Source organism: Oncorhynchus mykiss, chromosome 27 (genome assembly GCF_057628025.1).
Source record: "Oncorhynchus mykiss isolate SJ-2025 chromosome 27, ASM5762802v1, whole genome shotgun sequence".
Classification (NCBI taxonomy): Eukaryota; Metazoa; Chordata; class Actinopteri; order Salmoniformes; family Salmonidae; genus Oncorhynchus; species Oncorhynchus mykiss.
The window spans coordinates 44824813-44852523 of NC_143048.1; the positions used below are offsets into that span (position 1 = coordinate 44824813).

General features: G+C 45.0%; 1 protein-coding gene across 2 annotated transcripts; it reads left to right on the forward strand.

Annotated features, from left to right (window-relative positions):
• On the forward strand, positions 1-26745 carry LOC110507238 (fibroblast growth factor receptor homolog 1). 2 transcript variants are annotated; one of them, XM_090224095.1, is made up of 11 exons: positions 1-324; positions 463-555; positions 9992-10217; positions 10628-10766; positions 14382-14480; positions 15116-15276; positions 15684-15821; positions 20650-20761; positions 20967-21066; positions 23297-23396; positions 26123-26745. In XM_090224095.1, the coding sequence occupies exons 1-11, from the start codon at positions 266-268 to the stop codon at positions 26222-26224; spliced, it is 1329 nt and encodes a 442-aa protein (XP_090080221.1). In that variant the 5' UTR covers positions 1-265; the 3' UTR covers positions 26225-26745. The 2 variants fall into 2 exon arrangements, with proteins under 2 accessions (XP_090080221.1, XP_090080222.1); XM_090224096.1 differs by lacking the exons at positions 1-324; positions 463-555; positions 9992-10217; positions 10628-10766; positions 14382-14480 and adding an exon at positions 14654-14672.
• The last annotated feature ends 966 nt before the right edge of the window (positions 26746-27711 follow it).

A 27711-nucleotide genomic window follows, 5' to 3' on the forward strand; every position in this document is an offset into this window, starting at 1 on the left:
GTCCTTCTGACTCCACTAACACAGGATATGATGTATTCCATTTCCTCTCAACGGGTGTCTTCTCTTCAAAGGGGGTCTCAGAGAAAAGCAGATCATCACAGTTATCGACAGAGAATCCTTCTGTGAGTCTAGACGTTGTCCCAAGTCTATTGTTGGGCAGTGTGTTACGAAACAGATGTATCCTCCCCAAGGGGCCCTTTTGAGAGGACAAGTAGGGTTAGACGGGTAGATAGGTGGAGGTCTCTTTTTCTGACTCGTCACTGACATGAACAAGGATGATGACATGATGGCCTCCTTGAACAATTCAACCACCCAATTCTCCAAGTGAGTTCACCTGAAATGGAATATGAGCCTCGACATAATCTTATGTGAAGACTTAGATGTCTGAAAGTTAAGTTAAGTACATAGTGGGACCTATCTTGCGTGCTTGTGTGTACCTAAAGTCTCGTCTGTCACTTCCAGCATGAAGTTGGACCTACCTCATTACCTCCTCATCGGGGTGTTTCTGCTCACCGTCCTGGTTTTCATAGTGCTGGGGACTCTGTGGCTCAAAAAGTAAGACGGGCTCACCTCAATGGGTTTGTGAGAAATGTTCTGTATTCTACTTTTCGATTAAACATTGCGGTTTGAAGTTACGTGAGCCTCTGTCAGCTAGTACTGTTGGGGCGCTGAGGAAAGGAAAGCTGTGTAGACTTTAGAGACTGTAGATACTGTATAAGAGGAGCTTCAGAAGGAGCCAAGCACCATCTCCCAACAACTGCAAATTAACAACCTTAAGCAATTTTGGAATTTAAATTAATAAGTGGGGTTAGACAAAAAAAAGTTAAAGAATTGAAATCATACTGGAAAATGGTGAACTGAAAAAAAAATATATATATATATATATATTTCCATTGATCGTTAATTCTCTATTGACCTCTAGTCCTCTGCGTTGTGTATTATCTTAAATTATTCATACACTCCCCCCTAGACCATTTAATATATATATATATACACACACACACACACACACACACACAGTGGGGAGAACAAGTATTTGATACACTGCCGATTTTGCAGGTTTTCCTACTTACAAAGCATGTAGAGGTCTGTAATTTTTATCACAGGTACACTTCAACTGTGAGAGACGGAATCTAAAACAAAAATCCAGAAAATCACATTGTATGATTTGTAAGTAATTCATTTGCATTTTATTGCATGACATAAGTATTTGATCACCTACCAACCAGTAAGAATTCCGGCTCTCACAGACCTGTTAGTTTTTCTTTAAGAAGCCCTCCTGTTCTCCACTCATTATCTGTATTAACTGCACCTGTTTGAACTCGTTACCTGTATAAAAGACACCTGTCCACACACTCAATCAAACAGACTCCAACCTCCCCACAATGGCCAAGGCCAGAGAGCTGTGTAAGGACATCAGGGTTAAAATTGTAGACCTGCACAAGGCTGGGATGGGCTACAGGACAATAGGCAAGCAGCTTGGTGAGAAGGCAACAACTGTTGGCGCAATTATTAGAAAATGGAAGAAGTTCAAGATGACAGTCAATCACCCTCGGTCTGGGGCTCCATGCAAGATCTCACCTCGTGGGGCATCAATGATCATGAGGAAGGTGAGGGATCAGCCCAGAACTACACGGCAGGACCTGGTCAATGACCTGAAGAGAGCTGGGACCACAGTCTCAAAGAAAACCATTAGTAACACACTACGCCGTTATGGATTAAAATCCTGCAGCGCACGCAAGGTCCCCCTGTTCAAGCCAGCGCATGTCCAGGCCCGTCTGAAGTTTGCCAATGACCATCTGGATGATCCAGAGGAGGAATGGGAGAAGGTCATGTGGTCTGATGAGACAAAAATAGAGCTTTTTGGTCTAAACTATACTCGCTGTGTTTGGAGGAAGAAGAAGGATGAGTACAACCCCAAGAACACCATCCCAACCGTGAAGCACGGAGGTGGAAACCTCATTCTCTGGGGATGCTTTTCTGCAAAGGGGACAGGACGACTGCACCGTATTGAGGGGAGGATGGATGGGGCCATGTATCGCGAGATCTTGGCCTACAACCTCCTTCCCTCAGTAAGAGCATTGAAGATGGGTCGTGGCTGGGTCTTCCAGCATGACAACGACCCGAAACACACAGCCAGGGCAACTAAGGAGTGGCTCCGTAAGAAGCATCGCAAGGTCCTGGAGTGGCCTAGCCAGTCTCCAGGCCTGAATCCAATTGAACATCTTTGGAGGGAGCTGAAAGTCCGTATTGCCCAGCGACAGACCCGAAACCTGAAGGATCTGGAGAAGGTCTGTATGGAGGAGTGGGCCAAAATCCCTGCTGCAGTGTGTGCAAACCTGGTCAAGAACTACAGGAAACGTATGATCTCTGTAATTGCAAACAAAGGTTTCTGTACCAAATATTAAGTTCTGCTTTTCTGATGTATCAAATACTTATGTCATGCAATAAAATGCAAATGAATTACTTAAAAATCATACAATGTGATTTTCTGGATTTTTGTTTAAAGATTCCGTCTCTCACAGTTGAAGTGTACCTATGATAAAAAATTACAGACCTCTACATGCTTTGTAAGTAGGAAAACCTGCAAAATCGTCAGTGTATCAAATACTTGTTCTCCCCACTGCATAAACTTCAAATGTATTTTTTAGAAAGAATGAACAGTCTAAAAAACATTAAGCATAAAATAATTTACATTAAATACCTTGCATTCCTATGAAACACAAAGGGTATATTTTACTTGCCGTTTGCAATAATAGATTTCACACAAAGTTATGGAAAAGGTGTTAACAGGTGCGATACCACATCTGAGAGAGCATGGTTCATTACAGCACCGAGGACTGTTACCACGGGCACCTTGACGAGGCTTGAAGACGATTATGATCCCTCCCACACCAATGACACCCACAAGCACTGGTTACAGTAAGAAGCTTCCTCTTGAGCAGACAGCTTGATGAAAACCAGTCAATATCCAGGTCCCCAAGAAAGTAGACCTCTCTGTTTACATCACATACACTATCAAGCATTTCACACATATTATTTAGATACTGCCTGTTAGCACTTGGTGGCCTATATAGCAAGTGAACCTGCAACCACAACACTTCAATAACACTTGACATAAGATCTTCTCTAAGCATTACAGGGATATGGCTCTGAATAAATGTACAGCAACACCTCCCCCATAAGCATTTGTGTCTCTTCTATAGATGTTATATCCTTGTATTTCTACTGCTGTATCATCAAATGAATTATCTGAGTCTCAGAAAGCCTTCGGAAAGTATTCAAACCCCTTGATTTCTTTCCACATTTTGTTACGTTAGTCTTATTGTAAAGTTGATTAATTATTTCCCCCCCTCATCAATCTACACACAATACCCCTAATGACAACAAAAAAATATGTTTTTAGAGATTTTTGCTAATTTATTAAAAATAAAAACTGAAATATCAGATTTACTCAGTACTTTGTTGAAGCACCTTTGGCAACGATTACAGCCATGAGTCTTCTTGGGTATGACGCTACAAGCTTGGCACACCTGTATTTTGGGAATTTCTCCCATTCTTCTCTGCAGATCCTCTCAAGCTCTGTCAGGTTGCTGCACAGCTATTTCAGGTCTCTCCAGAGATGTTCAATCGGGTTTAAGTCCGGGCCCTGGCTGGGCCACTCAGGGACATTCAGAGACTTGTCCCGAAGCCCTACCTGCATTGTCTTGGTTGGGTGCTTAGGGTCATTGTCCTGTTGGAAGGTGAACCGTCATCCCAGTCTGAGGTCCTGAGTGCTCTGGAGCAGGTTTCCTTTAAGGATCTCTCCGTACTCTGCTCCGATCGTCTTTGCCTTGATTCTGACTAGTCTCCCTGTCCCTGCCACTGAAAAACATCCCCACAGCATGTTGCTGCCACCACCATGCTTCACTGTAGGGATGGTGCCAGGTTTCCTCCAGATGTGATGCTTGGCATTCCGGCCAAAGAGTTCAATCTTGGTTTCATCAGACTAGAGAATCTTGTTTCTCATGGTCTGAGAGTATTTTAGTGTCTTTTGGCAAACTCCAAGTGGGCTGTCTTGCCTTTTACGCAGGAGTGGCTTGTGTCTGGCCACTCTACCCTAAAGGCCTGATTGGTGGAATGCTGCAGAGATGATTGTCCTTCTGGAAGTTTCTGTCATCTTCACATGGGAACTCCACAGCTCTGTCTGAGTGACCATTGGGTTCTATGTCACCTCCCTGACCAAGGCCCTCAGTTTGGCCGGTCGGCCAGCTCTAGGAAGAGTATTTTTTTTAAGTATACAGCGGGGCAAAAAAAAAGACTTATTTTCCACCATAATTTGCAAATAAATTCATTAAAAATCCTACAATGTGATTTTCTGGAGAGAAAAAATTCTCATTTTGTCTGTCATAGTTGAAGTGTACCTTCTTTTTAAGTGGGAGAACTTGACAATTGATGGCTGACAATACTTTTTTGCCCCAATGTATATTGTTCAACTGTGCTGTGATGCTTAACAAAAGTACTGAACCTTTCTATTCTCATAACCTCTACAGATTGTAAATTAAATAAACATTTTTGCTAAAATATGTATTATATTATTGATTGACTATGACTTTTCAAATCACCCAGTATTGCTATCTGTAGCATTAGTTCTAAGCAAGTGTTGCAATTCTTCAGCCATTCCTGGACATGTGACCAAAAACGAGCTACATATGGACAGTACCAAAATAAATGATCTAATGACTCTGTCTCCTCACAGCAAAATCTGCAGAGCTGGGAAGACTGTATCCCCCATATATATATATATATATATATATATATATATATATATATATATATATATATATATATAAATATATATATATATAAATAAAACATTATATTGATTTGCAAGACGTTTGTATAATCATTTAAATTGAGAAAGTTGAAGTTTTGAATCCGACGTTGTTTTGCGTGTCAATTCATAAACCGTATGCCATGGAAACGGGTACATCTCAAATCTCTTCCCAACTATTTATATGGCACAGCTGTCCATATAAATATGGGTTCGTAGTGTGTGTGCTGTGGGGGTGAAGCTACGAACCCATATTTATATGGCCCAGCTGTCCATATAAATATGGGTTCGTAGTGTGTGTGCTGTGGGGGTGAAGCTACGAACCCATATTTATACGCCCCAGCTGTCCATATAAATATGGGTTCGTAGTGTGTGTGCTGTGGGGGTGAAGCTACGAACCCATATTTATATGGCACAGCTGTCCATATAAATATGGGTTCGTAGTGTGTGTGCTGTGGGGGTGAAGCTACGAACCCATATTTATATGGCCCAGCTGTCCATATAAATATGGGTTCGTAGTGTGTGTGCTGTGGGGGTGAAGCTACGAACCCATATTTATATGGCACTGCTGTCCATATAAATATGGGTTCGTAGTGTGTGTGCTGTGGGGGTGAAGCTACGAACCCATATTTATATGGCACAGCTGTCCATTTTTTGGTCCTTAATTGGTATGTGTTTTTATTCATCACAATTTTCTTTAACCATTTATGTTCTTTGGTAATGCAGCAATTGGTTGGTTGTAATTCTGGGTAGAGCAGACATCTAGGAAGTGTCTTGGTGGTTTCAAACTTCTTCCATTTAAGAATGATGGAGGCCACTTGGGGACCTTCAATGCTGCAGATATTTTTTGGTACCCTTCCCCAGATCTGTGCTTCGAACACAATCCTATCTTGGAGCTCTACAGACAATTCCTTCAACCTCATGGTTTGGATTTTGCTCTGACATAAACTCTTAACTGTGGGACCTTTATGTAGACAGGTGTGTGCCTTTCCAAATCATGTCCAATCATTTGAAGTTGTAGAAACATCTCAAGGAGGATCAATGAAAACAGGATGTAGCTGAGCTCAATTTCACATTTCATAGCAAAGGTTCTGAATACAAATGTAAATAAGGTATTTCTGTTTTAAATGTTTAATGTTGTGTGTAGATTACTGAGTACTTTAAAAAATCAGTTTTAGAATAAGGCTGTAACGTAACAAAATGTGGAAAAATTCAAGGGGTCTGAATAGTTTCCTAGTGCACTGTATACATATTATCTGATGTTAGGAAGTTATTGATTTCATTAATCTTTATTTCTAAGGCTCTATTTATTAATATGGGCTGCTATTTTCAGTCCTTTCCTGGGTAGCTTATCAGAGATAGACATAATTCTGAAAAGAGCTAACAAAGCAAGAGAACATTTTTTACATTCAACAGTCCATTAATCAATTGGTGTGTGGGTGTGTGTGTGCTGTGGGGTTGAAGCTACGAACCCATAGGCTTGGAACTCAGACCCCTTCCAGGCTTCTGGGAGGGAGAGCGGACAATGAGCCTGTTATAGCAGATGTAAGCAATGTCCCCACGCGCTCTGGCAGCTTTCTTGGCTGGGATAAGTTTGTTCCTCTTCTGGCGCACAGCGTCAGGATAGTCCTCATTAAGGAAAATATACGGCCTCTCAAGTTCTTAGCTCTTTCCAGAACAGCTACATTACCTTGTCCTTGAACCTCCGGAACTTGACCACGATCGACCTGGGCCTCTCACCTGGGTCGGATGTGGGGTTTCCAGTCCTGTGGGCTAGCTCCACCTCAATCTTCCTGTGGTCCATCTTCAATTTCTCAGAGATCGTTTCCCTCACTTTGTCCTCAGAGTCCGTCCAGGTCTCATGTGGAGATTCTGCAATTCCGTCCACGACCATGTTATTCAGCCTTGATTGTCCCTTCGAGATAATCAAATGTATCCGTCATTGTAATCCTGGATTCACACACACACACAACTGATGTCCAATCATCTCAAATGACTTAAAGATTGCAGTCGTCTTGCCGTTCTCCTGTTTCAACTCCATCGAGCTGGCCCTGGGAGAACTGCAAACTGTTCTTCAGGTCCTGGACCTCTCTGGTCAGGTCGTCCATTCTTTTATTAGTTGACTCCACCAGTATTTGGACAAAACACTTGAAGCTATTTTCTTGTTGTTGTAACAACTGCTTGTCGGTGTCTTTTTGTTTGTTTTAAAGATCCGTCACCTGTGATAGAGAGACACCACTGTCCTCGACGGTACTCCCACCGGCTTTGGTCTTTGGTCTTTGTCATGGTAGTTAGCAACGTACAGTATCAGTCAAAGGTTTGGACACACCTACTCATTTAAAGGGTTTTTCTTCATTTTTTTTTACTATTTTCTACATTGTAGAATAATAGTGAAGACATCAAAACTATGAAATAACACGTATGGAATCATGTAGTAAGCAAAAAAGAGTTAACCCACCGTTCCCCGGTAGGCTGTAATTTTAAACAAGAATTTGTTCTTAACTGACTTGCCTCGTTAAATTAAAAAATGGCAAAGTCACCTGGAATTTATTTCAGTTAACAGGTGTGCTTTGTTATAAGTTAATTTGGGGGATTTCTTTCCTTTCACAATGTCTTTGGGCCAATCAGTTGTGTTGTGACAAGGTAGAGGTGGTATACAGAAGATAGCCCTATTTGGTAAAAGACCAAGTCCATATTATGACAAGAACAGCTCAAATAAGCAAAAAGAAACAACAGTCCATCATTACTTTAAGACATGAAGGTCAGTCAATATGAAACATTTCAAGAACTTTGAAAGTTTCTTCAAGTGCAGTCGCAAAAACCATAAAGCGCTATGATGAAACTGGCCACAGGAAAGGAAGACCCAGAGTTACCTCTGCGGAAGAGGATAAGTTCATTAGAGTTACTAGCCTCAGAAATTGCAGTCCAAATAAATGCTTCACAGAGGTCAAGTAACAGACACATCTCAACATCAACTGTTCAGAGAAGACTGTGTGAATCAGGCCTTCATGGTCAAAATGCTGCAAAGAAACCACTACTAAAGGACACCAATAAGAAGAAGAGACTTGCTTGGGCTAAGAAACACGAGCAATGGACATTAGACTGGTGGAAATCTGTCCTTTGGTTTGATGAGTCCAAATTTGAGATTTTTGGTTCCAACCGCCATGTCATTGTGAGACGCAGAGTAGGTGAAAAGATGATCTCTGCATGTGTGGTTCCCACCGTGAAGCATGGAGGAGGAGGTGTGAAGGTGCTTTGCTAGTGACACTGTCTGGATTTATTTAGAATTCAAGGCACACTTAACCAGCATGTCTACCACAGTATTCTGCAGCGATACACCATCCCATCTGGTTAGCGCTTAGTGGGACTATCATTTGTATTTCTACAATAACCCAAAACACATCCAGGCTGTGTAAGGGATATTTGACCAAGAAGGAGAGTGATTGAGTGCTGCATCAGATGACCTGGCCTTCACAATCACCCGACCTCAAATCATCTGAGATGGTTTGGGATGAGTTGGACCACAGAGTGAAGAAAAAGCAGCCAAGCACCAAGCCAGTGTGCATCATATGTGGGAACTCCTTCAAGACAGTTGGAAAAGCATTCCAGGTGAAGCTGGTTGAGAGAATGCACCGGTCTCCTGTGGACAGGTAAATGAGTTGAAGACCGAATGTTTTCCCACTCTGTTTGGAGTCAAACAAGGCAACATGCTCTTCCCAGCTTTGTTTGTCCTTTTTTTTTGTAAATGACTTGGCCCAGCTAATCAAGCCTTCTTACCTAGGAGTTCAATTAGATGACACGACTTTGGGGATACTATTATACACAGATGAAAAAGTTCTCCTTCCACCCTTGAGAAAGGAACTCAATGCTGTATTTAAGGAAGCAGATCTACCACACATATATTTAGAAACAAGTTACGATGTTAACATGATCGAACACAACTTAAAACTAAGCTACAAAGACAAATGGTCAACGGACACAATGGCTAAAAACCACAACTCAGAACCTCCAACCAGATCAGATCAGAACCTCATGTCACCTTTCACCTTGTGTGCCCAGTTGAGAACTGTGCATGACCGGGTAAAAATCAAGACATGAGGTCGAAGGAATTGTCCGTAGAGGTCCGAGACGGGATTGTGTTCGAGGCACATATCTGGGGAAGGGTAGCAAAACATTTCTGCAGCATTGAAGGTCCCCGAGAACACAGTGTCCTCCATAATTCTTAAATGGAAGAAGTTTGGAACCACAAAGACTCTTCCTAGAGCTGGCCGCCCGGCCAAACTGAGCAATTGGGGTAGAAGGGCCTTGGTCAGGGAGGTGACCAAGAATCTGATGTTCACTCCACCAATCAGGCCTTTATGGTAGAGGGGCCAGACGGAAACCACTCTTCAGTAAAAGGCACATGACAGCCCACTTGGAGTTTGCTAAAGTCACATAAAGACTCTCAGACCATGAGAAACAAGATTGAAAAGTTTGGCCTGAATGCCAAGTGTCACGTCTGGAGGAAACCTGGCACCATCCCTACGGTGAAGCATGGTGGTGGCAGCATCATGGGACTGGGAGACTCGTCAGGATTGAGGGAAAGATGAACAGAGCAAAGTACCGAGAGATCCTTTATGAAAACCTGCTCCAGAGTGCTCAGGACCTCAGACTGGGACGAAGGTTCACCTTCCAATAGGACAACGACTCTAAGCACACAGCCAAGCAACTCCCCAAATACAGGTGCCACACTTGTAGTGTCATACCCAAGAAGACTCCAGGCTGTAATCGCTGCCAAAGGTGCTTCAACAGAGTACTGAGTAAAGTGTCTGAATACTTATGTAAATGGGTTTCATGCACATAAAAAAAATAAATAAAAAAAAAAACATTTTGCCTTGTAATTATGGGGTATTGTGATGTCATTATGGGGTATTGTGATGTCATTATGGGATATTGTGATGTCATTATGGGATATTGTGATGTCATTATGGGATATTGTGTGTAGATTGATGAGGGGGGGAAAAAACAATTGAATCCATTTTAGAATAAAGGCTGTAACGTAACAAAATGTGGAAAAAGTCAAGGGGTCTGAATACTTTCCCAAATGCACTGCACTATATAGTATATTTTCTGTGTTAGCCATTCCCATATGGACCGTCTGTCTATACACGGAACATCCTCACTTCTGGCTGTTGTCAGGTATCGTTCCTTGGAGAGGACCATTCGGGACCTGCGAGGAGGAAGGCCTCTGGGAAATGTACTTTCCACTCCAGACTCCCCGCTCCTCTCTCCTGCTTCCCCCAGCCCGTACCCCGTCACCTTGACAGAGAAGCTGGGGAAAGAGGACCCTGAGGAGCAGACGTCACTACAGAGAAACAAGAACAGGTCTGTCACTAACAGACTGCTTTGGAGGCCACCGCAACAGGTATGCATACATTTGCGACACACACACCCGCGCATAGGACTATACACACACACACACACAGGCACACACACACACACAGACGGGATCTACAGACAGTGAGTATGGAGGATGTACAGTAGGTAATAACCATATTGTATATCAGAGGAGGCTGGTGGGAGGAGCTATAGGAGGACGGGCTCATTGTAATGGCCGGAATGGAAGAAATGGAATGTTATCAAACACATGAAAACCACGTTTTACTCAGTTCCATGAATTCCATTCCGTTCATTACAATGAGCCCGTCCTCCTCTAGCTTCCCTCCCCCCCACACACACACACCAGCCACCACTGTTGTACACAGTTTAAAAAGTATACAGAGTTGAGTAAGTCTATAGACAGTATAACAACCACAGGCGTGTGATTATCCCCAGGGTCCCCGCTTCACCAAGGCAGACCTCAGTCTGCTGCAGCTCATCAAGGCAGGGAAGGAGGGAGTCTTCTACAAGGCCAGGATGACACGGGGAACTTGCAAGGGACACGGCATGTTCACCTGCAAGATCACCAAAGAGGGTACAGTAGGCTTACATTGTGGGTGTGGTAACTAGTGATGGCTTCTATTTGTACTATTTCACACATGTACAAGTGTGTATAAATAATTTAAGAAATATAAGAAATTTTTTGGGGGGGCATGTTCCAACTCTTCTAGAGGCCCCCTCGGAGAGTGGGGCCAAGGTCTGTATAAGGAATAGCATGTTATTTGGGATGTACACAAAGAGCCAAGGGCTTTACGCTGAGCTTTTACAAGGAGAACATGTGCGCCTAAGTTGAGAAATGTAGGTGGACACAAAGAAATTTAGGGGCACAATGAAAGATATTTGAGGTATTAAAGCTAAAAGCCTTAATTCTTCTAGGCGTACTGGTGCTCCTAAATATACATTCTAGGTCACACAGCAAAATCCATATCTACCCGGATTGATTTGATATTGACAAATGTTCCACATAAATATTCTGCGGTTGGTGTGTTTTTTGTTGTTGTCATGATTTAAGTGACTATTGTGCTGTTGTTGCTGTTAGAAACACTAAGGTTCCTAAGACAAACCCACTCTTTATTCCTAACAGAAATTAATAGTTTTTAATAAGCAGGATTTCTTTCATGATTTTGTTCTATTTTGACTGGAGTAAGATTGAGTTTATCCCTGATGTGGAAACTGCCTGGAAATGATTTCATGATGGGTTTTTTTTTCTCCAAATAGTAAATAAACATGCCCCATTCCATAGGTTCAGGGTTAAAGCGCGGGATAATCCATGGTTTTCTCCAAATAGTAAACAAACATGCCCCATTCCATAGGTTCAGGGTTAAAGGGCGGGATAATCCGTGTTTTTCTTCTGAGCTGTCTTGTATTATTCACCATCGTAATCTAGCCTGGGCTTAAAAGCAAGGACATCATGTTCTGATGCTGATTGTCTTGTTTTTAGGCAGTTCTGAAACAAGTGTTCTTTTCTTCTCAGGAAGACCAAGTCTGAATATTTTATGTCTGTTTCCACTGATAACCTGAATGATTCTAGAAGGTTTTGGAAGGCTTTTAGGTCTATGTCTTGTAACAGTAATGTTAATGAATTACCGTCCTGTGTTTTGAAGGATTCTGTTGCTCTATATGACAAAACTGAAATGCTGAATTGTTTCAATGAGCACTTTGTTATCATCTGGTAGGCTGTTTGATTCAGTGTCCTCTGTCTCTGTACAACCCTGTGGTCGATGAACCAGTGTCCTCTGTCTCTGTACAACCCTGTGTGGATGAACCAGTGTCTTCTGTCTCTGTACAACCCTGTGTGGATGAACCAGTGTCCTCTGTCTCTGTACAACCCTGTGTGGATGAACCAGTGTCCTCTGTCTCTGTTCAACCCTGTGTGGATGAACCAGTGTCCTCTGTCTCTGTACAACCCTGTGTGGATGAACCAGTGTCCTCTGTCTCTGTACAACCTTGTGTGGATGAACCAGTGTCCTCTGTCTCTGTACAACCCTGTGTGGATGAACCAGTGTCCTCTGTCTCTGTACAACCCTGTGTGGATGAACCAGTGTCCTCTGTCTCTGTCCAACCCTGTGTGGATGAACCAGTGTCCTCTGTCTCTGTCCAACCCTTTGTGGATGAACCAGTGTCCTCTGTCTCTGTACAACCCTGTGTGGATGAACCAGTGTCCTCTGTCTCTGTACAACCCTGTGTGGATGAACCAGTGTCCTCTGTCTCTGTACAACCCTGTGTGGATGAACCAGTGTCCTCTGTCTCTGTACAACCCTGTGGTCGATGAACCAGTGTCCTCTGTCTCTGTACAACCCTGTGTGGATGAACCAGTGTCCTCTGTCTCTGTACAACCCTGTGTGGATGAACCAGTGAGAGCTGGTCAAACTTGTAGCTTTTTTGCCATTCTCAGTGCAGGTGGTACATAAAGCCCTGAAATCCTTAGATCAGAGAGAACCTGCAGGTCTTGATCTTCTTGATCCCTGCTTTTTTATTAAAACTGGCAGCTGATTTCATAGCTGAACCACTTACACATCTGTTCAATTTAACCCTGGAATGTAATGACATTCCAAAGGTCTGGAAATCCGCATTTGTCCTACCACTTTTAAAAAGGGGGAGATCCAACTCTTTTAAATGATTATAGGCCAATCTCAAAGCTGTCACCTCTGGAGAAAATACCTGAAACCGTTGTTAGTGAACAGCAAAAATAGTTTTTCTATGCTAATTCTATGTTATCAATGTACCAATCAATCGGGCTTCAGGAAGAAACACAGCACAATTACAGCAGCCATGAAGGTTTTAAATGATATCACTGAAGCCCTTGACAAAAAAAACAGCACTGTGTCTCACTCACGTTTGATATAGTTGATCATGCTATACTGAGACAGAGATTGTCGAGCTTAGGTCTTTCGGAGAATGCAGTTGCATGGTTTTCTAACTACCTGTCTGATAGAACTCAGTGCACTCAATTTGATGGGCTCATGTCTGTTGAATTGTCTGTCTGTAATGGTGTGCCCCAGGGCTCTGTACTTAGTCCCCTCGTATTCATTTTATATGAATAATTTTGACAAAAATTTGCTAAATGCGCAACTTCACTTTTATGCTGATGATACTGTAATTTATTGTTGTGCCTGGTCTCTCTCAAAAGCTTTCCAGAACATACAAACGGCTTTTAATACTGTTCAACATAGCTTATCCTCAATACTGACAAAACTAAACTAATGGTGTTTTCTAAAGCAAGAAATAGACCTCTGAACCTTTCACCTATTACTACCTGTCAGGGCAAGGAGATTTGAGGTTGTAACCTCATATAAATATCTTGGAATTTTAATTGATGACGGCCTCTCTTTAAAATTGCATATTCAACAACTTACAAAAAAATGTATGCTGAAGTGGGGATTTTATTTTGGGAATAAGGCCTGTTTTTCTTTTGAAGCCAGAAGGAGGCTAGTATCAGCTACATTTATGCCTTTACTAGACTATGGGGATATTTTATATATGAATGCTTCCGCTCAGTGTTGGAGATCAATTGACATCATTTACCATGGCACTTTGAGATTTATTTTAAACTGCAAAACCCTTACGCACCACTGCACTTTGTATACCAGGGTTGGCTGGCCTTCTCTAGTCACTCGTAGGCTCAGTCACTGGTATACTTTTATTTACAAAGCCATTTTGGGTTTACTACCTCTTTATTTGTGCATTTTTATTGTTCAGAAATGTGGTGGGTCGTCTCTTCGTTCGCTGGACTTTATCCTGCTAACTGTTCCAAATGTCCCAACTGAATTTGGTAAAAGGGCTTTTATGTCCTCTGCGCCATTGGCTTGGAACGCCTTACAAAATTCTTTTAAAGTGGAAGAACTTGTCCTGATTGGTGTTTTTAAATCACTGATGAAGGATTTTGAGGCTGATTCATTTGACCTATCAATGTTATTAATTAGCTGTTTTATGATTTATGATTTTATAGTTTTTACTGGATTACCTGTAGTAATTCATGTTGTCTGTCTGTAATTGTGTAATGACTTGGTGCTGCCTATCTTGGCCAGGACGCTCTTGAAAAAAAGAGATTTAAAATCTCAATGAGCACTTCCTGATTAAATAATATATGCGAGTAAAACCCTGAGAGTTCAATCTGGTTTTCACTTATAGCATCCATTTTGTCCTGTAGGTGTGACCCCTAAGCGTATGGAGATGGAGGTATCCATTATGAGGAAGCTGGTGCACCACAAGAACATTCTCCAGCTGCTGGACTGGAACACCACCGAGGGTAAGAACAGACAGCCCCTCCATCTGCTGGACTGGAACACCACCGAGGGTAAGAACAGACAGCCCCTCCATCTGCTGGACTGGAGAACCACTGAGGGTAAGAACAGACAGCACCTCCATCTGCTGGACTGGAGAACCACTGAGGGTAAGAACAGACAGCCCCTCCATCTGCTGGACTGGAACACCACCGAGGGTAAGAACAGACAGCCCCTCCATCTGCTGGACTGGAGAACCACCAAGGGTAAGAACAGACAGCATCTCCATCTGCTGGACTGGAGAACCACCGAGGGTAAGAACAGACAGCATCTCCATCTGCTGGACTGGAGAACCACTGAGGGTAAGAACAGACAGCACCTCCATCTGTTGGACTGGAGAACCACTGAGGGTAAGAACAGACAGCACCTCCATCTGCTGGACTGGAGAACCACCGAGGGTCAGGAGGGAAAACGAGCTGAACTTCAGGGCTGCGTGCCGAACGTCACCCTACTTTTATAGTGTGCTATATTTGACCACTCTGGCTGACTGCATTATTTACATTGTCTCCATATAGAATAGAAAAAGAGTGCCACCTTATCTATAATATATTACCTACAACTACTACAAGCTGAATTCCAGTGTGTGTGTGTGTCCTCCCAGAACCCTATGTGTTGATCATGGAGTTTGTGAGCTACGGAACCCTGCGGCGCTTCCTTCAGACCCACAAAGACGATCTGACCTCTGACCCTGAGCTACAGAGCTTGCTCACCATCGCGTCCTATCACATCGCACTGGCCATGGAACACCTCCGATCCAAAATGGTACCCAGTTTCCTCCTCCTCCCACTCATTCCTTATGACACCAAACTGCCACTGGCATTTAACTGCTCTTGGACCAGTCAGTCAGTCAGAAACTGTTCTGGGGTCTGTGTTCCAGGTGGTGCACTGTGACCTATGACTAGTTCTTACAGACAGTAAACCCTTACACACAGCTACAGAACATCATGATAGACACAGTACAGTCAGAAAATAGTGCTGTTCTGGGATCTGTCCTTACACACAGTGTTACATACCGTTCAGGTGACAGTATCTGTTCTGGGATCTGTCCTTATGGTGATGGTGTTTCATACGTTCAGGTGACAGTAACTGTTCTGGGATCTGTCCTTATAGATGGTGTCATGTACCGTTCAGGTGACCGTAACTGTTCTGGGATATGTGTTGTGTTTCAGGTGGTGCACTGTGACCTGGCCCTCAGGAACATCATGGTGAGCAGGTTTCCCTGGGAGGTAAAGGTGTCAGAGTTTGGTCTGGCCAGAGACCTGACCCGCATGAAGAGCCGCCACAGCAGTCGCAGGAAACTCCCACGGGTCAGACACACACACGCACACACACACACACACACGCACACACACACGGGGTTCAGACACACGCACGCACGCACACACACACACACACACACACACACACACACACACACACACACACACACACACACACACACGGGGTTCAGTCACACGCACACACACGCACACACACACACACACACAGGGTTCAGTTACACACGCACACACGCGCACACACTGGCAGAAACCTGAAACAGGAAACACCTACGTTGCCCTACTAAGTAAAAAGGCAGTAACTGAACATAGCGTGGAACTGAGGAAAAAAATAGTTTTTATTTACCTTGGTTTCACAGTAACTTTATCCAGTTACTGCTAACATGGGCTAAACCCCAGTTACTGATAACATGGGCTAACCCCCAGTTACTGCTAACATGGGCTAACCCCCAGCTACTGCTAACATGGGCTAACCCCCAGTTACTGCTGACATGGGCTAACCCCCAGTTACTGCTAACATGGGCTAAACCCCAGTTACTGCTAACATGGGCTAATCCCCAGTTACTGCTAACATGGGCTAAACCTCAGTTACTGCTAACATGGGCTAATCCCCAGTTACTGGCTAACATGGGCTAACCCCCAGTTACTGGCTAACATGGGCTAACCCCCAGTTACTGGCTAACATGGGCTAACCCCCAGTTACTGCTAACAACATGGGCTAACCCACAGTTACTGGCTAACATGGGCTAAACCCCCAGTTACTGGCTAACATGAGCTAAACCCCCAGTTACTGCTAACATGGGCTTAACCCCCAGTTACTGGCTAACATGGGCTAACCCCCAGTTACTGCTAACATGGGCTAAACGCCCAGTTACTGCTAACATGGGCTAACCCCCAGTTACTGCTAACATGGGCTAAACCCCCAGTTACTGGCTAACATGGGCTAACCACCAGTTAGTGCTAACATGGGCTAACCCCCAGTTACTGCTAACATGGGCTAACCCCCAGTTACTGCTAACATGGGCTGACCCCCAGTTACTGCTAACATGGGCTTAACCCCCAGTTACTGCTAACATGGGCTAAACCCCAGTTACTGCTAACATGGGCTAACCCCCAGTTACTGCTAACATGGGCTAACCCCCAGCTACTGCTAACATGGGCTAACCCCCAGTTACTGCTGACATGGGCTAACCCCCAGTTACTGCTAACATGGGCTAAACCCCAGTTACTGCTAACATGGGCTAATCCCCAGTTACTGCTAACATGGGCTAAACCTCAGTTACTGCTAACATGGGCTAATCCCCAGTTACTGGCTAACATGGGCTAACCCCCAGTTACTGGCTAACATGGGCTAACCCCCAGTTACTGGCTAACATGGGCTAACCCCCAGTTACTGCTAACAACATGGGCTAACCCACAGTTACTGGCTAACATGGGCTAAACCCCCAGTTACTGGCTAACATGAGCTAAACCCCCAGTTACTGCTAACATGGGCTTAACCCCCAGTTACTGGCTAACATGGGCTAACCCCCAGTTACTGCTAACATGGGCTAAACGCCCAGTTACTGCTAACATGGGCTAACCCCCAGTTACTGCTAACATGGGCTAAACCCCCAGTTACTGGCTAACATGGGCTAACCACCAGTTAGTGCTAACATGGGCTAACCCCCAGTTACTGCTAACATGGGCTAACCCCCAGTTACTGCTAACATGGGCTGACCCCCAGTTACTGCTAACATGGGCTTAACCCCCAGTTACTGCTAACATGGGCTAAACCCCAGTTACTGCTAACATGGGCTAACCCCCAGTTACTGCTAACATGGGCTAACCCCCAGCTACTGCTAACATGGGCTAACCCCCAGTTACTGCTGACATGGGCTAACCCCCAGTTACTGCTAACATGGGCTAAACCCCAGTTACTGCTAACATGGGCTAATCCCCAGTTACTGCTAACATGGGCTAAACCTCAGTTACTGCTAACATGGGCTAATCCCCAGTTACTGGCTAACATGGGCTAACCCCCAGTTACTGGCTAACATGGGCTAACCCCCAGTTACTGGCTAACATGGGCTAACCCCCAGTTACTGCTAACAACATGGGCTAACCCACAGTTACTGGCTAACATGGGCTAAACCCCCAGTTACTGGCTAACATGAGCTAAACCCCCAGTTACTGCTAACATGGGCTTAACCCCCAGTTACTGGCTAACATGGGCTAACCCCCAGTTACTGGCTAACATGGGCTAACCCCCAGTTACTGCTAACAACATGGGCTAACCCACAGTTACTGGCTAACATGGGCTAAACCCCCAGTTACTGGCTAACATGAGCTAAACCCCCAGTTACTGCTAACATGGGCTTAACCCCCAGTTACTGGCTAACATGGGCTAACCCCCAGTTACTGCTAACATGGGCTTAACCCCCAGTAACTGCTAACATGGGCTAACCCCCAGTTACTGCTAACATGGGCTAAACGCCCAGTTACTGCTAACATGGGCTAACCCCCAGTTACTGCTAACATGGGCTAAACCCCCAGTTACTGGCTAACATGGGCTAACCACCAGTTAGTGCTAACATGGGCTAACCCCCAGTTACTGCTAACATGGGCTAACCCCCAGTTACTGCTAACATGGGCTGACCCCCAGTTACTGCTAACATGGGCTTAACCCCCAGTTACTGCTAACATGGGCTAAACCCCAGTTACTGCTAACATGGGCTAACCCCCAGTTACTGGCTAACAACATGGGCTAACCCACAGTTACTGCTAACATGGGCTAAACCCCCAGTTACTGGCTAACATGGGCTAACCACCAGTTAGTGCTAACATGGGCTAACCCCCAGTTACTGCTAACATGGGCTAACCCCCAGTTACTGCTAACATGGGCTGACCCCCAGTTACTGCTAACATGGGCTTAACCCCCAGTTACTGGCTAACATGGGCTAACCCCCAGTTACTGGCTAACATGGGCTAACCCCCAGTTACTGCTAACAACATGGGCTAACCCACAGTTACTGGCTAACATGGGCTAAACCCCCAGTTACTGGCTAACATGAGCTAAACCCCCAGTTACTGCTAACATGGGCTTAACCCCCAGTTACTGGCTAACATGGGCTAACCCCCAGTTACTGCTAACATGGGCTTAACCCCCAGTAACTGCTAACATGGGCTAACCCCCAGTTACTGCTAACATGGGCTAAACGCCCAGTTACTGCTAACATGGGCTAACCCCCAGTTACTGCTAACATGGGCTAAACCCCCAGTTACTGGCTAACATGGGCTAACCACCAGTTAGTGCTAACATGGGCTAACCCCCAGTTACTGCTAACATGGGCTAACCCCCAGTTACTGCTAACATGGGCTGACCCCCAGTTACTGCTAACATGGGCTTAACCCCCAGTTACTGCTAACATGGGCTAAACCCCAGTTACTGCTAACATGGGCTAACCCCCAGTTACTGGCTAACATGGGCTAAACCCCCAGTTACTGCTAACATGGGCTTAACCCCCAGTTACTGGCTAACATGGGCTTAACCCCCAGTTACTGCTAACATGGGCTAACCCCCAGTTACTGGCTAACATGGGCTACACGCCCAGTTACTGGCTAACATGGGCTAAACCCCCAGTTACTGGCTAACATGGGCTAACCCCCAGTTACTGTTAACATGGGCTAACCCCCAGTTACTGCTAACATGGGCTAACCCCCAGTTACTGCTAACATGGGCTAAACCCCAGTTACTGCTAACATGGGCTAAACCCCAGTTACTGGCTAACATGGGCTAACCCCCAGTTACTGCTAACATGGGCTAAACCCCAGTTACTGGCTAACATGGGCTAAACCCCCAGTTACTGGCTAACATGGGCTAACCCCCAGTTACTGCTAACATGGGCCAACCCCGAGTTACTGCTAACATGGGCTAAACCCCCAGTTACTGGCTAACATGGGCTAACCCCCAGTTACTGGCTAACATGGGCTAACCCCCAGTTACTGCTAACATGGGCTAACCCCCAGTTACTGCTAACATGGGCTAACCCCCAGTTACTGGCTAACATGGGCTAAACCCCAGTTACTGCTAACATGGGCTAACCCCCAGTTACTGCTAACATGGGCCAACCCCGAGTTACTGCTAACATGGGCTAAACCCCCAGTTACTGCTAACATGGGCTAAACCCCAGTTACTGCTAACATGGGCTAACCCCCAGTTACTGCTAACATGGGCCAACCCCGAGTTACTGCTAACATGGGCTAAACCCCCAGTTACTGGCTAACATGGGCTAACCACCAGTTACTGCTAACATGGGCTAACCCCCAGTTACTGCTAACATGGGCTAACCCCCAGTTACTGCTAACATGGGCTAACCCCAGTTACTGCTAACATGGGCTTAATCCCCAGTTACTGCTAACATGGGCTAAACCCCAGTTACTGCTAACATGGGCTAACCCCCAGTTACTGCTAACATGGGCTAACCCCCAGTTACTGCTAACATGGGCTAACCCCCAGTTACTGGCTAACATGGGCTAACCCCCAGTTACTGCTAACATGGGCTAAACCCCAGTTACTGGCTAACATGTGCTAACCCCCAGTTACTGCTAACATGGGCCCCATTTTCTCCTGAACACAATAGAGGCGGGATACTTGTCCACATGATTGAGCATGTATTTAATGTAGCAACCCAACTGAGCATTTACTGCCTTTTAGCTTGGTAGGGCAGTACGGCTCAGATGACTGTACTGTAGCAAATTCATGGTGGGGGTGGGGGGGTTAGACTTAATCTGTCCCAGGAAACTGGCCTTAACGTGATAATGGTCTCAGTGTGAGTTTTAAAGGGTAACTGTTTCCAATGTGTGGTTATGTGTATAGGAACGTGTGCCCCTACGCTGGTACCCCCCCGAGTACTTCAGAATCAACTATTACAGCTTCAAGGGGGACGTTTGGGCATTTGGCATCGTGCTGTGGGAGATACAGACGTTTGGTGAGTTTCATGTTCATAAACAATGTCTAACATCATTTACACGCCTGTATAGTTGGCTACCCAGTGTCCATAAGGATGACAGGCCTGATATTTTGTATTTATCTAACCTATTTATTTACCCAGATAAGTAAATAAGAAACTAATTCTAAATTAAATGTAATTATAACACCTTGGACATAACACAGTGGGTACTTGTGGTTCCCAGGCACCTTACCATACCATGACTTGGAGACACCAGAGGCCGTCGTCTATCACATCTGTGCCGGTCTCAAGAACAAAGACCCCGAGGGCTGCAGGCCAGAGATGTAAGTGACCGTGACATCACTGAGATTGTATCACAGGCTGCATCACAACCGGCTGGTGATTGGGAGTACCATAGGGCTACAGGTTACAGCAGCGACAGGGTCATGTTCAGTAGGGCACAAAATAAAACTCTGTGTTCTTATTGGACAAATTTAGGTAGGACCTCTATTTAACCCTAACCCTTATTGTACAAGTTTAGGTAGGACCTCTATTTAACCCTAACCCTTATTGTACAAGTTTAGGTAGGACCTCTATTTAACCCTAACCCTTATTGTACACGTTTAGGTAGGACCTCTTTACTTAACCCTAACCCTTATTGTACAAGTTCTGGTAGGACCTCTTTGTTTAACCCTAACCCTTATTGTACAAGTTCTGGTAGGACCTCTTTGTTTAACCCTAACCCTTATTGTACAAGTTTAGGTAGGACCTCTATTTAACCCTAACCCTTATTGTACAAGTTTAGGTAGGACCTCTTTACTTAACCCTAACCCTTATTGTACAAGTTCTGGTAGGACCTCTTTGTTTAACCCTAACCCTTATTGTACAAGTTCTGGTAGGACCTCTTTATTTAACCCTAACCCTTATTGTACAAGTTTAGGTAGGACCTCTTTACTTAACCCTAACCCTTATTGTACAAGTTCTGGTAGGACCTCTTTATTTAACCCTAACCCTTATTGTACACGTTTATGTAGGACCTCTTTACTTAACCCTAACCCTTATTGTACAAGTTCTGGTAGGACCTCTTTACTTAACCCTAACCCTTATTGTACACGTTTAGGTAGGACCTCTTTACTTAACCCTAACCCTTATTGTACAAGTTCTGGTAGGACCTCTTTACTTAACCCTAACCCTTATTGTACACGTTTAGGTAGGACCTCTTTACTTAACCCTAACCCTTATTGGACAAATTTAGGTAGGACCTCTTTATTTAACCCTAACCCTTATTGTACACGTTTAGGTAGGACCTCTTTACTTAACCCTAACCCTTATTGGACAAATTTAGGTAGGACCTCTTTATTTAACCCTAACCCTTATTGTACACGTTTAGGTAGGACCTCTTTACTTAACCCTAACCCTTATTGGACAAATTTAGGTAGGACCTCTTTATTTAACCCTAACCCTTATTGTACACGTTTAGGTAGGACCTCTTTACTTAACCCTAACCCTTATTGGACAAATTTAGGTAGGACCTCTTTATTTAACCCTAACCCTTATTGTACAAGTTCTGGTAGGACCTCTTTATTTAAAATAATGTCTCCTTCCTGAACACAACCCCTCTGTGGAATACTGGATGAAGCCTTGAGGTTGAATGTATTCTAGGGCTTCGTCAGAAATAGCTCCCTATTCACTACATAGTGCACTACATTTGACCAGGGCCCATAGGGGTGCACTATATAGTGAACAGGGTGTCATTTGGGATGCGAACAAGCTCTCTCTCTCCCTCACTCTCTCTCTCTCCCTCACTCTCGCACCCTCCCTCACTCTCTCTCCCTCCCTCACTCTCTCTCTCTCCCTCACTCTCTCACCCTCCCTCACTCTCTCTCTCTCCCTCACTCTCTCACCCTCCCTCACTCCCTCTCTCTCCCTCACTCTCTCACCCTCCCTCACTCTCTCTCCCTCACTCACCCTCCCTCACTCTCTCTCTCTCCCTCACTCTCTCTCTCCCTCACTCCCTCACTCTCTCTCTCTCTCTCTCTCTCCCTCACTCTTTCTCCCTCCCTCCCTCCCTCCCTCCCTCCCTCCCTCCCTCCCTCCCTCCCTCCCTCCCTCTCTACTTCTCCCTCTCTCTACTTCTACCTCTCTCTCTCTCCCTCCCTCACTCTCTCCCTCCCTCACTCTCTCTCTCCCTCTCCCCCTCTCTCCCTCACTCTCTCTGTCCCTCACTCTTTCTTCCTCTCTCTCTCTCCCTCCCTCCCTCCCTCTCTCTGTCCCTCACTCTTTCTTCCTCTCCCTCCCTCCCTCCCTCCCTCCCTCCCTCCCTCCCTCCCTCCCTCCCTCCCTCCCTCCCTCCCTCCCTCTCTATCTCTCTCTCTCCCTCCCTCCCTCCCTCTCTTTCTCTCTCTCTCTCTCCCTCCCTCCCTCCCTCTCTTTCTTCCTCCCTCTCTTTCTCCCTCCCTCTCTCTCTCTCTCTCTCCCTCCCTCTCTCTCTCTCTTTCTCTCACTCGCTCTCTCTCTTTCTCTCCCCCCCTCTCTCTCCCCCTCTCTTTCTCTCTCCCCCTCTCTCTCTCTCAGACTGCAGTTAATGAGAAACTGCTGGATGGAGCCCTACACTTCCAGGCCCTCCTTCTCAGACATAGTGAGAATCCTGGAGGACATCATGGAGAATGATTCAGTAAGCCACCTTCCATCCACCTCTTCCTCTTCTTCTGTGGAGTTCTATGACAGTTAAACACACAAGCAATACAATCTTCTAGCCTTTTGGATTCGTCTATAGCATTGGTCACCAACCTTTTTTGAGTCGAGTTCACTGTCAAAAAATTGTTTTTAAACATGATTTTTTTTTTTTAAACGTTAGCCTATGTAACCTATTCAAAACACTACTGTAGTAATGAGGTCTGTGCAGTAGGCTATAGGCCCAACACATTATCACCACATATTGGCTTTGATTGAGTTGCCCTGCCAACGCATTGTTGTTCTTCTGAAACCATTTTTAAGGTTATGATCACACCGGTAATCAGCTGTTGTATTACTGGTGAGGCACCGCTTAGTGAACATTTAAATCATTCGCTTTATATTTTACTGTGCTGATGATGCCTGCATCTGATGGTCAGTCTCAGCGGAGGGAGGGAGAGAGCAGCAGACTGAGGGTCAGTCTCAGAGGAGGGAGGGAGAGAGCAGCAGACTGAGGGTCAGTCTCAGATGAGGGAGGGAGAGAGCAGCAGACTGAGGGTCAGTCTCAGAGGAGGGAGGGAGAGAGCAGCAGACTGAGGGTCAGTCTCAGAGGAGGGAGAGAGAGAGCAGCAGACTGAGGGTCAGTCTCAGAGGAGGGAGGGAGAGAGCAGCAGACTGAGGGTCAGTCTCAGAGGAGGGAGGGAGAGAGCAGCAGACTGAGGGTCAGTCTCAGAGGAGGGAGGGAGAGAGCAGCAGACTGAGGGTCAGTCTCAGAGGAGGGAGGGAGAGAGCAGCAGACTGAGGGTCAGTCTCAGAGGAGGGAGGGAGAGAGCAGCAGACTGAGGGTCAGTCTCAGAGGAGGGAGGGAGAGAGCAGCAGACTGAGGGTCAGTCTCAGAGGAGGGAGAGAGAGAGCAGCAGACTGAGGGTCAGTCTCAGAGGAGGGAGGGAGAGAGCAGCAGACTGAGGGTCAGTCTCAGAGGAGGGAGGGAGAGAGCAGCAGACTGAGGGTCAGTCTCAGAGGAGGGAGGGAGAGAGCAGCAGACTGAGGGTCAGTCTCAGAGGAGGGAGGGAGAGAGCAGCAGACTGAGGGGTCCGCCTCTCAACATCCCTCCTCTCTCCTCCACTGACACTGACCAATAAAGGGACACCGTCTTCAGGAAGTTTGCTCGAGTCGCACTGCATTATTTTTTGCCTCGTGCAGAAATTCATGAACATAGAAAGTGAAATATTCTTCAATATAAAAAAAGACTCAAGCCGTTAGTAACAACAAGACAAGCCTGTCGAAACACTTTGCGACTCATTCATTGCAGCTGCAGTGCTTGTTGTAGCACTGAGTGGAAATAGGAAGAACGCTCATTTTATGGCTAATAAAAGTGTTGACAGTGCTGAGTAAAATAGGTTAAACATGAAGTCACTCATAAAAACAGCAGCTGTTTGCTGTATTTGTTGACATTTAATAAAAACAAATGTCGCCTTTTATTTAACTAGGCAAGTCAGTTAAGAACAAATTCTTATTTTCAATGACGGCCTAGAAACAGTGGGTTAACTGCCTGTTCAGGGGGAGAACGACAGATTTCTACCTTGTCAGCTCGGGGATTCAATTTACCGACCTTTCGGTTACTAGGCTACCTGCCTCTAACCACTAGGCTACCTGCCTCTAACCACTAGGCTACCTGCCTCCTCTAACCACTAGGCTACATGTCTCCTCTAACCACTAGGCTACCTGCCTCCTCTAACCACTAGGCTACCTGCCTCCTCTAACCACTAGGCTACCTGGTTTTATAAGTTTTGAAATCTCACAGTATCAACTTTGCTGTAGCTTTCTTTTACTCCTGCTGCGTTACTGCAGACACGGTAATCTGAGCCATCCGATTGGCCAGTGGTAGGTCCATAGTGCACTTGATTTGCTCCCCCTGGGAATGCAGTTTGCAACTACCCGGTGAGCAAGGCAGCTGAAACAGCTGCAACTACCGTCAAAAGATAGGAACACAAGGTTTATCAAGGTTTATCGTTGGGTTTTTACAGAAATGTTTGGCGATTTGAACTACTGGTCTATAGGATTCTAGTTCAATGGTTGAACCTTTCACCTCTCTCTCTCTCTCTCTGTCATCTCTCTGATCGAATAGAATAGTGTGGTTAATCTCTCTGATCATGTGGTCCATCCCAATAGAATAGTGTGGTTAATCTCTCTGATCATGTGGTTAATCTCTCTGATCATGTGGTTAATCTCTCTGATCATGTGGTCCATCCCAATAGAATAGTGTGGTTAATCTCTCTGATCATGTGGTTAATCTCTCTGATCATGTGGTTAATCTCTCTGATCATGTGGTCCATCCCAATAGAATAGTGTGGTTAATCTCTCTGATCATGTGGTTAATCTCTCTGATCATGTGGTCCATCCCAATAGAATAGTGTGGTTAATCTCTCTGATCATGTGGTCCATCCCAATAGAATAGTGTGGTTAATCTCTCTGATCATGTGGTCCATCCCAATAGAATAGTGTGGTTAATCTCCTCACCTCTTTACCTTCATCTGAAATTTAAAAAGGTGGACTGACTATAGACAGTAAAACTTCCTGTAGGCATCCTGCGGGTTACACCTGTCCTGTGACTTTAGAACCAGAGCAGGGGCCCCCACAGGAGAAGTCCCACAGCAGTAGCATGATCCAGATACATAGACCGATTTGCGTAGGGCTTCTTTTATTGAAGTGAGCATCTCTTTGTAGGATTACGTGGATGTGGAGAACCCAAGACTTCTAGAAACGGGAGAGACGGATAGCCACGACTCCAAAAGTGTCAAACGGTACATCTCGACAACTCAGCTTTGAGATGATGCTGTATCTAAACGGAACATATTCGATACCTGGAATTGATAATGAAGTCAACAATGTGAAGCTACTATCTCGTGGTCATTTCAAATCATTTGAAATGAGATATTCTGTTAATTATACATTTTCTTAATGGCGCTACTGCCACTTATGTAAATAAACTGTAAGAAGTAATAATGACTTGTGTAATATTTCAGGAAATACAATTTTTATTCATTACAACAACAAAATGGGGGTTGTTTAATAATAACAGTGATTTATTGGCTGGGTCATCTTGGACCAAGGACTATTAGCACTCAATGTCTGAATCCAAAATGGAACACTATTCCCTATATAGTGCACTTCTTTTGATTAGAGCCCTATGGGGTAAGTAGTGCATTATATAGGGAATAGGGTGCCATTTTGGGAAGTGCACAATGACAAAAGTGGAAGTTCTTGTTGAGCAGCTTTGTACTCTTAACTGCACAATGAATTTCCCTGCTGGGACAATAAAGTGTGAATTCAACAACCAACTGGGACTGGTCTCTTTTAATACTGTTGTAAACGCAATGTAGACACACCAGGATCAGTATACCTCACACCTTGGCCCCCTCGAACAGGAGTCATTTCACAGTATGACTTTATCCCAAATGCCACACTATTCCCTACATAGTGCACTACTTTTGATAAGAGCTCTATGGGTCCTGGAACACCTTTATTTAGCCAGGTAGGCCAGGTGAGAACACCTTTATTTAACCAGATAGACCAGGTGAGAACACCTTTATTTAACCAGGTGGCCAGGTGAGAACACCTTTATTTAACCAGGTAGACCAGGTGAGAACACCTTTATTTAACCAGATAGGCCAGGTGAGAACACCTTTATTTAACCAGGTGGCCAGGTGAGAACACCTTTATTTAACCAGGTAGGCCAGGTGAGAACACCTTTATTTAACCAGGTAGGCCAGGTGAGAACACCTTTATTTAGCCAGGTAGGCCAGGTGAGAACACCTTTATTTAACCAGATAGACCAGGTGAGAACACCTTTATTTAACCAGGTGGCCAGGTGAGAACACCTTTATTTAACCAGGTAGACCAGGTGAGAACACCTTTATTTAACCAGATAGGCCAGGTGAGAACACCTTTATTTAACCAGGTGGCCAGGTGAGAACACCTTTATTTAACCAGGTAGACCAGGTGAGAACACCTTTATTTAACCAGGTGAGAACACCTTTATTTAACCAGGTAGACCAGGTGAGAACACCTTTATTTAGCCAGGTAGGCCAGGTGAGAACACCTTTATTTAACCAGGTAGGCCAGGTGAGAACACCTTTATTTAACCAGGTAGGCCAGGTGAGAACACCTTTATTTAACCAGGTAGGCCAGGTGAGAACACCTTTATTTAACCAGGTGGCCAGGTGAGAACACCTTTATTTAGCCAGGTAGGCCAGGTGAGAACACCTTTATTTAGCCAGGTAGGCCAGGTGTGAACACCTTTATTTAACCAGGTA